The following is a 15,287-nucleotide window of genomic DNA, read 5'->3' on the forward strand; positions in this document are numbered from 1 at the left end:
GTGGCATCTATCTCGCGGCGACATACTCCCGCGGCCATCATGTGCTAGGCCTACTGTATTCAAAGGAACTAAATCAATAAGTTAATAAGAACTTACCATAACGGACTCTCTTTCTTTTCTGATTCGTCGCACAGCAGAGGCACAGTATAATAAAGAGTACTATAGTACAGTATAGCCACTCCCGCTCCCCGCTGAAAGTACCGCCCGCTCACTGTTACCTCACTGTTACCTATTATATATTCTGTGCCGCCTGCCAAGAACGCGACCTGTCTTATCTCACTCACACAAGCATGGTACGCGTTCGCCTACACGAGCTTAGACTGTGTGCGTAGGAACGCGCTTCTTTCTTATATTTGATCGCCATTGTCCGAGGTGTGGCACAGGTAACTATATTCACTAGGTATATTGTTATTTTGCGAAAAGATCACTTCTATCATAAGAGGAATGATCACTCGTTTTAGAACAAAATTGTAAAAGTTTAAATTTCTTAGTTTTTGACAACATAGACCTTTAGTGACAAGACAAGATACATCATAGACTAATTTTTTATATTATCTTTGAGAGACATCATAAAGTATGGAGTGAGAAAAGTCTTTTATACTCCATATCTACATGTTATGAAGGTTTTCAATCATTTTCCTTTCCAAGAAGGTAGTATTCGGTTTTTTGAAATATTTTAATCAAGAAGAAAATTGAGATTCAATGGTTTATGAAAAAAAAAATCTAATTGTACTTGAAACTTATTTTTTTTTTCAAGCCTTGCACTTTACTTCGTTTTGATGCTAACCAAAACGTAGTGATTCAATGCTTTTTTATGCGAACAAAACGAATCTAAGATGAAGTTTCTTACGTCATGTCAGTTGAGCTCAAAAATTTGCAAAAATTGCTCGTAAAATAATACGTTTAAACATAAATATGCTAATCTGTTAAACACCAGAATAAGTTTTAATGACCATAGCGTTTTCCGTAAGGCGTTGCTAATAAGTGAAGAGTTGTGTAGACTGTGTTTTACATGAATTGATTTTGTGCAACAACACGAGTTTCAATGGAAATCTTTGGAAGGTCAGTAATTACCAGATTACTTTTCAGTACACTTGGCACATGTGTGTCAGGCTTGTCTGCTCTCTAGTATTCTATGCTCTGAGCGGCAAACTCTGCTATGAGTAATGGAATGGAAGGTTTGAAAAATGTATGGAAATCTTGGGACATATTTTTTTCTCCTATCAGGATCGAAAGACCTCGCAATTCTGAGTATAAATCACGTAAAAAATACCCATGTTGCAAAAAAGAAGGTGGTCAACTTTGCAAAAATGCGCCCTGTGATACAGTCACCAATATTGGTGACTTAAGCAGTCGTTACCACGCGCCAGTAATCGGATACGCAAAACACACACGCGAAGTGAAAATTTGTTAGCCAAGAAACACAATCTTGTAAAAAGAATGCCAAAAAAAATTGAATTACAAAAGCGTCTAGGAGAAGAAGGATCCTGACCTTTTTGACGCTTTTCAACCCCAGGTTCAAAAGATCCTCGGAAATGGATCGCAACATGTCGAACGTAATATCGACTTAACACGTGAGTGAGTAACCCGCTTAAATTTTTTTTATATAACCTCAGGCACTGGTCCCATCGCGAGCTAGTAAGCTATGAGCTATCAGCTATAAAAACGAACAAAAGATAATCACTCCCGTGTAAATAAAAGAGACACAGCGATGTTTATAGTTACTCGCCCAGCGGTGAGCTATCAAAGCTTATCTTTTGTTCGTTTTTGTAGCCGATAGCTCATAGCTTTTTAGCTCGCGGTGGGACCAGTGCCTCAGGTTTGTTGATTTTTAATAAATTTTCTGTTTAATACATTGTTTTCCGTTTTGGTTGATGATTAGGGCTTCAATGTTTTTTCAGTAAAGCTGCATAGAATGTGGATTATTAGTATTTTCTGTGTTTAGTCTCAAACAGAAGCGGATCTCCGTGAACTCGGCGTCAGCGAGGGCTGTCGGAATGTCTCTGGACCTGGTAAAGCGGCGTGCTCTTGTGTTGGAGGCCAAGACTTTGGGTCATCGCGCCAACAAAGTAAGTACCTAAGTCTTAAACTTTTTGACGATAGTGTGTTTATGTATGTGTGTGCAAGGGTACTCACTGCCTCCGGAGCTAAGCGCCAGCGCTGCCAGCGCCACCAGCGCTAGAAACGCGAGCAGGGTGCGCCGGCGCACGGCCCAACACCGCGCCGGCACCATGAGATTCAGTCTGCGCCTGCGAACAAACATTATTCATTCACCTTTTCACATTTCATGCACGTGTCGTGTTTTGACCACGATTGAACTAAGGCGGTTCTATTTAGATTGGTGGATAAATAATAATTATTTAGCTAGCAAAAAACAAAAAAAAAACTACATATTTTAAAACAAACTAAAAATTGAAAATTCACACCACGAACAGGACTCGAACTTGCAACCTTCTGCATTGCCGGTGCTGCCGCTATGACCAACTAAGCCACTGATGCCTACTGGATGCGTGCACATTTTTTAGGGTTCCTTAGTCAACTAGGAACCCTTATAGTTTCGCCATGTCTGTCTGTCCGTCCGTCCGTCCCGTCCGTCCGTCCCGTCCGTCCGTCCGTCCGTCCGTCCGCGGATAATCTCAGTAACCGTTATGAAATGAAATGAAAATGAAATGAAATGAAATGAAATGAAATGAAATATTTATTTTCCAAGTAGGCATACTACAATGCGCTTATGAACGTCAAATAAAACTACGCCGGCTCTAACCCTACGCCTCAGCCTCGAGAAGATTTCAGTCCCCCCTCAGTTGGAGGAGGGTATCCACTATGGGACCGGCAAGAAACTCGGCGGGCCACTTCTTTTCAAAACATTACATCTTATATTTAACATGCATTAAAAAAAACAAGATACAATTTAATAAGCAAAAGTATTCATAAAAAAAAATATTAACACAAGAAATTATACAAAGTACAAAGCTATTATGATTATTAATAAGAGATGTTAGAGATGTATAGAGTCTCTAAGTGTCAAAGTACATCTAAAAAAATTATACATGAAGAAAAAAACCGAATAGGTAACTAAAATAACTTTAGAGTTCTAAAAGACTCTTGTTGTCTTAAGCAAAGGAAAAAAAAAATATGTATACTTAATCTACTTTTTTCCTTGGAGATGTATATGGTCTCCAAGAGTCAGAAAGAAAAATAAACAAACAAGGACCGAACAGAGTGCCTCAACGTAATCTCATTCAAAATTAATGTTACATAGAATAGCATAGCCCCTATTAGCTGAAACAGACCGGTCTTCACAAACAGCACCCGTTCACGAATATGGCGCGCATCTCAGCCATCGCCTCCCTCAACCTTCATTCGGGAAGGTGGCGACCCGATCAACGACGTCACCGTAAGCAAAGACTTTTTAGCGAGCATGACATGTTCAAGCTGTCCGGGCTGTATTAAATATTCCAATAATAAGTGAATACGGTATACCTAGATGTAAGATACAACATTCCGTGCTTGTATGTTACATAGTTTAAATTGACTTAATTGAAAACAAGATCTTGGGAGATGTAAAAGGTCCCCACAGTCAATTATAATTAATGGGATATAATAAAAAATAAAAATTTGGAGGTGTAAAGGTTCTCCAAGTGTCAAAAGAACTAGAAATAGAAAAAAAAATGCGTATGAAATACAAATTTCACGTCAAGAGACTGTTAAGCTAGCAATCTCCAACTAATTCTACAGAATACATAACTAGTATGTACTCAACAAGTCAATATATATATAAATATATACCAAAGTTAGCACTAGAAAGCTGAAATTTGGTACCAATAAGTATATCAATCATGCCAACAAAGTGCAAAAATAAAAAATGAAAAAAAATGTTTAATTAGGGTACCCCCCCCTACATGTAAAGTGGGGGCTGATATTTTTTTTCATTCCAACCCCAACATGTGATATATTGTTGGGTAGGTATTTAAAAATAAATAAGGGTTTACTAAGATCGTTTTTTGATAATATTAATATTTTCGGAAATAATCCCTCCTAAAGGAAAAAAAGTGCGTCCCCCCCCTCTAACTTTTGAACCATATGTTTAAAAAAATATGAAAAAAATCACAAAAGTAGAACTTTATAAAGACTTTCTAGAAAAATTGTTTTCAACTTGATAGGTTCAGTAGTTTTTGAGAAAAATACGGAAAACTACGGAACCCTACACTGAGCGTGGCCCGACACGCTCTTGGCCGGTTTTCCATGTCTTACCTCAATTCCTAAACGCCTTATGGTGTCGTATAGCGAATATAAGCGAATAAGAACATGCAGAATCTCAATTTTACATGTATGCTGTGGGAAAGGTGTGATTTTTTCCATCTCTCCTTTAATTTCAAAATATCGTCACTACTTTTAAAAAAAGTTGTATCTTCGTCTGTCAATGAAAAGAAAATTGTAGTAAGTATGTATGGAATGCATATAGACTTACTGCGTTTTAACTTTGAGGAGCAGCGTGAGATACGAGATTTTTTCAAAGTAGTGTCGATATGTAGCAGATAAACAATATTGGTCATTTTTGTACGTCCGTCAAGAATGAACGAACGGTAAGATAAGTAGATAATGAGCGTTCAAGGAAAACATACTTAATATTTTAAAGGAAATATTATTCATATTGTGTGGTAACTTGTGTGGCAAGTTCTTGTCCGCTAATCCTTAATTTTTTCCTCGAGGATGTTTAAAACATGTGATTTTTCCGGTTATCTTCGTTCATAAAATACCTAAAGTTACTCGTATTGATAACGTGTAATGTACATTCTTCAATTTTATTTTATAGACGGTAGGCCAAAGTTGCTACTGACTGGACAGCGCCGGGGCAGAGAGGCAGACCAAAAAAGAGATCGCCATCTCTGATGACCTCGACGCATTTTGCCTGCATCGCATCGCCAGCGACTGGCCGGAGCAGGCGGCAAATCTTGATAAGTTTAGTGACGGAAAAAAGGGGCGGCCTTTGCCCTGCAGTGGCATACAAATCTATAGGCTAGAGAAATTAATAACCTAACCACAAAATTAAAATTTTGAAAAAAAACGCCCGACTGCGACATAGTAGACCGATTTTCATGAAACATGGCTAACAACACTCCCGACTAACTCAGCTTTCAGACAAAAAAAAAAAACTAAATCTAAATCGGTTCATCCGTTCGGGAGCTACGATGCCACAGACAGACACACAGACAGACAGACATACAGACAGACAGACAGACAGACAGACGGACGGACGGACGGACGGACGAACGGACGGACGGACGGACGGACGGACGGACGGACGGACGGACGGACGGACGGACGGACGGACGGACGGACGGACGGACGGACGGACGGACGGACGGACGGACGGACGGACGGTTAAACTAAGCACAAGTGAAAGACACAATTTTTCACCACTCCAGCGAGGAATACATTACTAATACTATTTTTTTATAAATCGAATAGAAGCGCTGGTAGCCTAGCGGCTGGTAGCCGTGCGACTTTCGTTCCGGAGGTCGCGGGTTCGAACCACGGCTCGCACCAATGAGTTTTTCTGAACTTATGTGTGAAATGTAATTTGATATGTGCCAGTCGCTTTTCGGTGAAGGAAAACATCGTGAGGAAACCGGACTTATTCCAATAAGGAATAGTTTACCCCTCGGGTTGGAAGGTCAGATGGCAGTTGCTTTCGTAAAAACTAATGCCTTCGCCAAATCTTGGGATTAGTTGTCAAAGCGGACCCCAGGCTCCCATGAGCCGTGGCAAAAGCCGGGATAACGCAAGGAGGATGATGACATCATCTAAATACCTGCACACTTTTTGTAGCCATTTGTATGAAAAAAGTGAATTTTTCTAGTCAGTTATGAACAATAAAAATGGGTTACCAGTTAATGTGGAAAAAAATATCAACATACATAAACTTATCCCTGTATTCCCAAAACAGCACATGACACTGAGAGGCAAAGCACATGAAACTCAAGTTTCAGCGTCACTTTTACCACTCAAAATATTCTTCAAGTAAGCTGAAATAATATTTTTTTGGACACATTTGCATACTTATTTCATTAATTAAACAAAAACTAATATTACGATGTCGATGAAATTTACAATAGGTGCATATGAAAAAGACTATTTAGGCAGCTTAAGGTTCATTTTTAAAACAATTCGTATGCCCGAGTTATGCAGGGTAGCCCTGTGGGCCTCAAAGAGTGAAATAATAATGTGGTGTAATTTTCATACCAACGACTTCTGAGATAGATAAATCTATCCATCTATATTATATTGTTAGTAGGATTCGCTATTTTGTTTTTATAATAAGAAGTTCAATATTAAGTAGTAACATACACGATCGGTGTGTGTAAAGTCTCTAATCCGCATCAAGCTCTCGTGGCTGCTCACGGGCCACGTGCAGTGGGTCCTAAGACTCGTAAGTATTCAAATACATATTTGTAAACAAATTGTAATGATGATCAATCGTAGTTTACTTGATACAAAAGTCTAATAGGCTACTTGACCCTTTTTTAAAGTCTGTCTTATATGATTAAGCACTGTCCAGTTAACCGAAATAAAATATTACCATATTTTATTATGACTTAAAGACAGCAAAAAATATTTTTAAAGTATACTTTTACATAATCAGGCGAAACAACACAGTCATGTTAATCTATAGATTATCTGTGCATCAGGTCATTCTATTCGAAAACAACATTTTCTGACTTTTTATTAAGTATGAAAGCGTAAAGTTCAATATGTCAGTGATTGTTTTGACATGCAGTAAGGTTCGAATTCGATGACGTCACTTCATCGCTGACAGCGTTTTCAGTGGTCAAAATAAATAAAAAAATACACACATTTTTAATCTAAAATACGTTGTCAAAATACACTTTTTGTACCAAAAATCTATAAATATTATTGTTTTTTTTTTTATGTTAAATACTACAAAATACAATTATTTACTGTGCCAAATTCGGTATGAGTGTAGTAGCCTATTTTAAGAATTTTCGACTTAATGCTTTCGATATATAACCAGTATAATAGATTTTTTCCGCTACTGTATATGATCTAGATTCTAGATTCTAAGCCTGACCCTAGGTTCGACCTCTAATCACATCAGATCTGTGGGAAATAATGTCAACCAAATTAGAGCATTAGAGCGACATTCCTTCCCCACAAAACACTACTCTATAATCTTGAAAACACGGTGTATAATCTGGTGGGGCGGATTTTTCCCACCATTATGGAGCTTGTGATGTTGTTTTTAAGGTCATTCGGGTGAAAGACATTTTCTATGCGATGGTTTATTTTTAGTCCGTTTTCACATTATCCTATCCGATATCGGATGTCGGAAGGATTTCATTGGAAAAAATCCAAGATGGCGCCTGTAATGTATGGGATATCGGTCCGACATCCGATATCGGATCGGATAATGTGAAAACGCACTTAGATGACTCGAGGTTTACTATGATCAAATACATCTAATAAACAACTCTAACGATATAACACTTTAAGTTCTTGCGTTTTGTACACATTTTTCAGGGTTCCGTAATCAGCTAGGAACCCTTATAGTTTCGCCATGTCTGTCTGTCCGTCCGCGGATAATCTCAGTGACATTTCATTCCTGGCACAAGCTTTTATCACCGACTGTACCTTTCTTTCAATCAATGATGGCAGACCCAACATAAGATGGTCGGACGACCTGACACTGTGCAAAATAGCTAACGACAAAAACCGCCTTCAAAAATAAGCGCGTTACAAAACACGGAGAAACTAAAAAGCCAAAAATAATAAACCTTTCAATTCAGATTTCTTATCGTATTGCAATAAGCTAAACATCCAAATTATAAACAAATCAATTACTTTTCTAGTCGGTACCAGACCTGTTCGTCGCCTTGCTATTGCCTGTTTGCCCCACCCAACCATACACAGGCTGGTACCGACTCCAAAAATAATTGATTTGTTTATAATTTGGATGTTTAGCTTATTGCAATACGATAAGAAATCTGGTTTATTATTTTTGGCTTTTTAGTTTCTCCGTGTTTTGTAACGCGCTTATTTTTGAAGGCGGTTTTATTTTTTGTTAAAAAGTTTATTTATTTGTTGATTTTTAGTGGTTCCTAGTGATATTATATGTATCAGTCCGAATACATGTACAGTAGTGAAAGAATTATCCTTTAACTCCTAACCATTGAGGAGTTGACCTTCCATCATCAGCTCAGCCACATAAAATTATTACCATCAGACGTAAATACTGGTGTACCTTTGAAAAATAGACTAAAAACATTACATGTGCCTATAACATTTGAAGAGTTCCCTCGATTTCTCCAGGATCCCATCATCAGACCCTGACTTGGTGCCAATGGGACCATCTCGGGGTTATACCGGTTCGATCAAAAAAAAAATTTTGAAAATCGGTCCACGATTCTCGGAGATATCGAATAACATACATACAAAAAAAAAAAAAAAAAAAAAAAAAAAAAACATTCAGTCGAATTGAGAACCTCCTCCTTTTTTGAAGTCGGTTAAAAAGAGGATCGAGTATTATAGAGAGTTACTGTCAAAGTAAAATGTGTAATCAATCACAGTGCATAGACTGCCATCTCTCGACACAGGCTTAAAACTTTTGATCCTCAGTTTTGACAATTTGGCCCATATTCTTAGCTTGATATGTGTTAAAATGACAAATATTCATATTAGCGCCATCTAGCCCAGCGTTCCCCAAAGATGTAATGCCATCTAGGCCACCGTACCTTTTTCTATAGGGTTTTGAGGTACTTTTTTTTCTTAGACTTTATCCGTCTATATGGAGTTACATATGTCTTTGCCAACGATTAGCCAACTGTGGCAAAAACCAGAGACATGGCTAGAGCTGGAGGAGGCCTTTACCCGAAAGGGGTCCAAATCAAACTAGTTTTTAAGTATTTTTAATTTTTTAGATTAAAAGCATATTGATCTATAATGTTTGGTTCGGAATAAACAGGCTTTTTTTATAATATTTAAAATATTTAACACATGACTATCAACTAATATTCTGCCAGTACCTTAGATAAAAAAAATACGTGATAAGGATAAACAAAATGCCTTTGAATTTTATTTTAATGAATAAGGAGCCATCCTACGCCAAAAATAATCTTATAATTGGAAGAGGATTATCAAAACTAAAACAGGATATTATAAGTCTAATTTTGATTCCATTTTTGTATAGATTTTTTTTGGCGAGGGATTACGCCTAAGTATTTTTAATAGCAAACATGATCTAATTGGCTTATTGATCTTAAATAGTTAGGTGAAACATAATAATATATTATTATTTTAGTCTACTAACGGCATCGCAAAAATCGAAATGGGCATTTTCGCGAGAACAATCACCAAAAATATTTTTTGAAACATAATAATATTTTTTAGTCTACTAACGGCATTGCAAAAATCTAAATGGGCATTTTCGCCAGTACAATCACCAAAAATTTTTTTTCTAAGGTAGGTAAATTTTATGTCTTTCCTACTCAGAATCACGAGCCCTTTCGATCCAGGACAAAAAACAAGAGACAAAAAAATAGTCCCAATTTTTTTCTACACCGTGTTTCACTTAACACTAAAAACCTGAAAACAGTTTGTTCAGAATCGAGAGTAGAATCGATTGAGCTATATCTTGATGGGGGTAATATTTTTATTTAAATTAGTATTATTAGTTATTTTTTACGTGCCCATTCTATTGTACTCGTAATACAATATATATCGCATTGCTAGAGGTTGTTTACCTTTTTTCAGTATTTAGGGGTATTAATACTGGCTGGTTACATGGACGATTATTTTTTCTAGTTTGACGTTGTTTGTCAGTTCAATCTTAATGTTTATCATAAGTCATAACAAATTCAACTCTTACCTAATTACAACCTTGTCATTTTGAATATTGAGTTTATTTGCTTACTGCGATTACCTGTCCAATTTGAAGTTTACTGTGACAAAGCTTTAAAGTGTTTTACAGTGACATCTTAGCTGTCTATTGGTAAACCTTGTCGTTGTCGTTGCAGTAACGTACACAAATAAATAGTCTTATGGTTTATGATGGTAGTTAGCAATTATTTTATTGAGTGTAGAGCTAAAAGTCAAGTAGAGCTGTACAGAAAATTAAAAATTCAATTAAAAAAAAAGTAACGATCAGATTAAAAGATGAATACTCTAGATGAGTTTAAAAAAATAAAAATCAGTTGGGGTGTCTGAGGTTTTGAGTGATACCGGAAACACCGTGTATACTTTGCATACTTTCCACTTTGAACCGCTTTACAAAGTGTTTGAAAAATGGTAACGAAGTGAAAAAAATAAAATTGGGACGCTTTTTTTACCTAATAGGATCGAAAGGGCTCGTGATTCTGAGTAGAAATAAATTAATAGTTTAAAAAACACTATAAAACACGCTTTTATAAATGCACGTAAAAGCCAAAAATAAATTATGGATCGTTCAAGTTGTCTCTATTTGTGAGCTGAAGTTTAAAAACTATGTGCTTTTAATTATAATATTTGATTGTAAAAGCGTGGGGCGCTGGAACAGGAAAGATTTTTGTATAACTTGCTGATAAATCAAATTATGCTATGTTACGGGAAGGAGGTTACACAGATTGACGCGCTAACTGGAGTTGCAGCATGACTAGTAGGTTCTACATTAAACAGTCAAATCAATTAAAAGTCAGTGTTCAAAGTAGGTACCAGTTTGTCGAACTCAGACAAAATATGCGCTAGTAGCGAGGAGAGTCGACAGTCACCGACACTTAGAACGCCGCTTTTTCCGGTAATCAAAGTACAAAAGGGGAAAGTGTCTACAGTGACAGGATGCAGAGTTCTTGTTCGTGGACGAGATATCTTTGGTTCTCTTTGGTAACCCTTAGGCGGCATATGTAAACGTTATGTTCTTATGCAACTACATTCGCCAGGAAGTTCGGATTAGTATTTGTTTACAAGAAAGTCTTTCCTGTTCCAGCGCCCCACGCTTTTACAATCAAATATTATAATTAAAAGCACATAGTTTTTAAACTTCAGCTCACAAATAGAGACAACTTGAACGATCCATAATTTATTTTTGGCTTTTACGTGCATTTATAAAAGCGTGTTTTATAGTGTTTTTTAAACTATTAATTTATTTTATACTTTTTAGTCATTAATAATGAAATACTTTTAACATTTATACATAAATTTATTTCAAGTAGGCGGATTTTACATGCCATTTGTGGCTTAACGTGTACTTATTGCTAATTGCTACTTAATAATAACTAGCGGCTACCTTCTTATTACGGTATTATCATAAAAATGTTTATACCTAGTAAGTTATCCGTAAAAGATATAGACAATATAGACATGTGCCATCGCGGACTTTTTGAAGACATTAGCGAGACATACTTATGCCATACATTGTTTTGAAGCTCTCAGCTAGTGGGATTTTGTTTGAAGAAAATATTGTCACATTTCAACTAATTCAAACAAAATTTAAGTATTTCTTTTTTGCCGAGCCCCCCTTTATTTGCCCTTAAGGGTCACAGGAAAACCATTACCCAACTTATTTTAAATACAACGTTGATCTTTCTTTTATGCGGGGGGCTTCGCCCCCAGAGCCCCCCTTTGTTTGCTCTTAAAGGTCACAAGAAAACGCTAACCCAACTTATTTTAAATACAACGTTGATCATTCTTTCATGCGGGGGGCTTCGCCCCCCGAGCCCCCCTTTGTTTGCTCTTAAAGGTCACAAGAAAACGCTAACCCAACTTATTTTAAATACTACGTTGATCTTTCTTTTATGCAGGGGGCTTCGCCCTCCGAGCCCCCCTTTTCGTTACTCTTAAGGGTCACAAGAAAACCCTAACCCAACTTATTTTAAATACTACGTTGATCTTTCTTTTATGCGGGGGCTTCGCCCCCCGAGCCCCCCTTTTCGTTACTCTTAAAGGTCACAAGAAAACCCTAAACCAACTTATTTTAAATACAACGTTGATCTTTCTTTTATGCGGGGGGCTTCGCCCCCCGAGCCCCCCTTTGTTTGCTCTTAAAGGTCACAAGAAAACGCTAACCCAACTTATTTTAAATACAACGTTTATCTTTCTTTTATGCGGGGGCTTCGCCCCCCGAGCCCCCCTTTGTTTGCTCTTAAAGGTCACAAGAAAACGCTAACCCAACTTATTTTAAATACTACGTTAATCTTTCTTTTATGCGGGGGCTTCGCCCCCGAGCCCCCTTTGTTTGCTCTTAAAGGTCACAAGAAAACGCTAACCCAACTTATCTTAAATACTACGTTGATCTTTCTTTCATGTGGGGGCTTCGCCCCCGAGCCCCCCTTTGTTTGCTCTTAAAGGTCACAAGAAAACGCTAACCCCTTTTCTTTACTCTTAAGGATCACAAGAAAACCTTAACCCAACTTATTTTAAATACAACGTTGATCTTTCTTTTATGCGGGGGCTTCGCCCCCGAGCCCCCTTTTCGTTACTCTTAAGGGTCACAAGAAAACCCTAAACCAACTTATTTTAAATACAACGTTGATCTTTCTTTCATGCGGGGGCTTCGCCCCCGAGCCCCCTTTGTTTGCTCTTAAAGGTCACAAGAAAACGCTAACCCAACTTATTCTAAGTACTACGTTGATCTTTCTTTCATGCGGGGGCTTCGCCCCCGAGCCCCCTTTTCTTTACTCTTAAGGATCACAAGAAAACCTTAACCCAACTTATTTTAAATACAACGTTGATCTTTCTTTTATGCGGGGGTCTTCGCCCCCCGAGTCCCCCTTTGTTTGCTCTGAAAGGTCACAAGAAAACGCTAACCCAACTTATTTTAAATACTACGTTGATCTTTCTTTCATGCTTCCCCCTCGAGCCCCCCCCCTTTTTTTTCTGTTCTTATCTTCCGGCACCATCATCAGGCCTTGAAACCTAATCGTAGTCATAGTTCATTACAAGACTTTTCTAAGAAGCCCAAAAACAGCTATGATACGATGTTCCATCATGTAGTTCCAGTTCATATCTTCCGGCTCCATCATCAGACCTTGAAACCTAATCGTAGTCAAAGTTCATTACAAGACTTTTCTAAGAAACCCAAAAACAGCTATGATACGATGTTCCATCATGTTGTTCCAGTTCATATCTTTCGGCTTCATCATCAGACCTTGAAACCTAATTGTAGTCAAAGTTCATTACAAGACTTTTCTAAGAAACCCAAAAACGGCTATGATACGATGTTCCATCATGTAGTTACAGTTCATATCTTCCGACTCCATCATCAGATCAGCTCAACAGTACCATATTATTGTATTGTCATCGGAACTACATATAGCTGCCAATTTTCATTACGCTACGACTCCTGGAAGATGGTTAAATTAGCTTCCATAGATTCCATTACATACATAGTTACATACACGACGACCTAATAAAAGCGTGTTAAAAACATTAAATTTACCTATTTCGAAAAAAAAAGGTTTTGAATCTTTTTTCGCGAAAATGCCCAAATTATACATGTACTAAAAACAAATAACTATTTTAGAGTTAACTCTATCCATACCAATATAAGCTAAATAAAATTAATAAATTAATTTTATCTAGCTTGGTATGTGCATTTTCTTTCTTTTTAAATGACGATCCTTATTGGGAGACACAATTATTTTTATTTGGAATCTATTAGGTATGTAATTTTTGACGATCATGATGAGAAGATAAACATAATTTTGACATGTAGAAAATTTATAGTGTAATTTTTATCATGAAATAAAGAAATCTAATCTAATCTAATCTAATGGGAAAGTATGTCTGTTTGAAAGTACGTCTGTCACGTCACGGCAAAACGGAGCGACAAATTGACGTGATTTGAAGAGAGCTCCCCACTTCCCTAAAACGGGGACTGGAAGATTATATGGAGCATTCCGCATTTTTTATACTACGTCGGTGGCAAACAAGCATACGGTCCGCCTGATGGAAAGCGGTCAGCTTCACCTATGGACGCCTGCAACTCAAGGAGTGTCTCGTGCGCGTTGCCAACCCATTAGAAACTTGTACCTTTTAGCTGTGTTAAGTACACAGCAAAAAAGAGTGTTCAAGTTCTAAGGAAGGTTTGGGTTGCCGACGACTCAAAAGACAATAGACGGGACAAATTTTATTAGTTGCGTAGGTCCTTCCAGAACACAGCACTCTAATGGAGCTCTGGCAGCCTTACTCACCGGCAGGAACACAACACTATGAGTAGGGTCTAGTGCTATTTGGCTGTGGACTTCTGTAAGGCGGAGGTACTTTCCCAGTTGGGCTCTGCTATAGATTCGAGCGGGATGATATCCGCTGTGCTGTGCCCTACCACACAAAGCGGAATATCATTCGTTATGCCCTACCTCCTACAAATTTTGAACAACGCGAGTGTAGCCGCGGGTACCCCTCGGACACTGGCAATCAAATATATGAAATAGGCGCGTTCCTAGCACACAGTCTAAGCTCGTGTAGGTGAACGCGTACTATGCTTGTATGAGTGTAATATGACTGGTCGATTGTTCGCGTATTTGATAGGCTGTAACTGTGAGGTAAACGAGAGGAGGTGGGCGACCCTTTCAGCGGGGAGCGGGAGTGGCCATACTGTACGATAGTACTCTTTATTATACTGTGCCGCGGGCAAAACCTGGTAGAATAATGTTTTATAGGCTCGCGGTAGGCACATTGAAAGTATTGAAACCGATCTAAGTAGCCAGGGCTGGGCGCGGTAAACGAACAACGTTCATGATTGCCCTGGGTAAACATACTAAACGTCTATAAATAGAGGCCTGTGTGAATACATACAAGCCGACGAACAGACGCTTTCATTTACATCTACAAAAGACGTATAAGGTACAGCGATACAATTTCGACTGGGCTGCAAACAAGTTATCCATTTTTTCCATGTTTGCATCATTAATTAGAGTGTCCACCGGTTATATATGGTAGGCGTGTTCAGTGGATACATGTAGAACTCAACGTCATAGTGTAATAATGGAAAAAATGGATTAGTTACAATTGCCCTCCAGTCGAGATTTGCCCCGAATTTCGACTGGGCTGCAAATGCAACTGATCCATTTTTTCCACGTTTTACAATGTTTGCATCATTAATTAGAAAGTTAACTGGTTGTAATGGCTCGCATGTTCAGTGGATACATATATAACTCAACTTAATAATACTATAACGGAAAAAATGATGAGTTACAATTGCCCCCCAGTCGGGATTTTGGTTTTGCTGTGAAAGACGGACAAACAGACACACACGCTTTCCCATTTATAATATTAGTATGTATGGTATGCTCATA

The 15,287-nt window shown here is 37.9% G+C and overlaps 1 protein-coding gene across 1 annotated transcript in view; it reads right to left on the reverse strand.

Annotated features, from left to right (window-relative positions):
- LOC125241327 (alpha-1,3-mannosyl-glycoprotein 4-beta-N-acetylglucosaminyltransferase A-like) overlaps window positions 1–15,287 on the reverse strand; it is a 148,806-nt gene that overhangs the window by 126,387 nt on the left and 7,132 nt on the right. The window contains exon 2 of the mRNA XM_048149742.1: window positions 2,137–2,249. Within this exon, the coding sequence (XP_048005699.1) occupies window positions 2,137–2,249 (113 nt within the window). The remainder of the gene's footprint in view (window positions 1–2,136; window positions 2,250–15,287) is intronic.

The sequence above is a fragment of the Leguminivora glycinivorella genome, chromosome Z (assembly GCF_023078275.1).
Source record: "Leguminivora glycinivorella isolate SPB_JAAS2020 chromosome Z, LegGlyc_1.1, whole genome shotgun sequence".
NCBI lineage: Eukaryota > Metazoa > Arthropoda > Insecta > Lepidoptera > Tortricidae > Leguminivora > Leguminivora glycinivorella.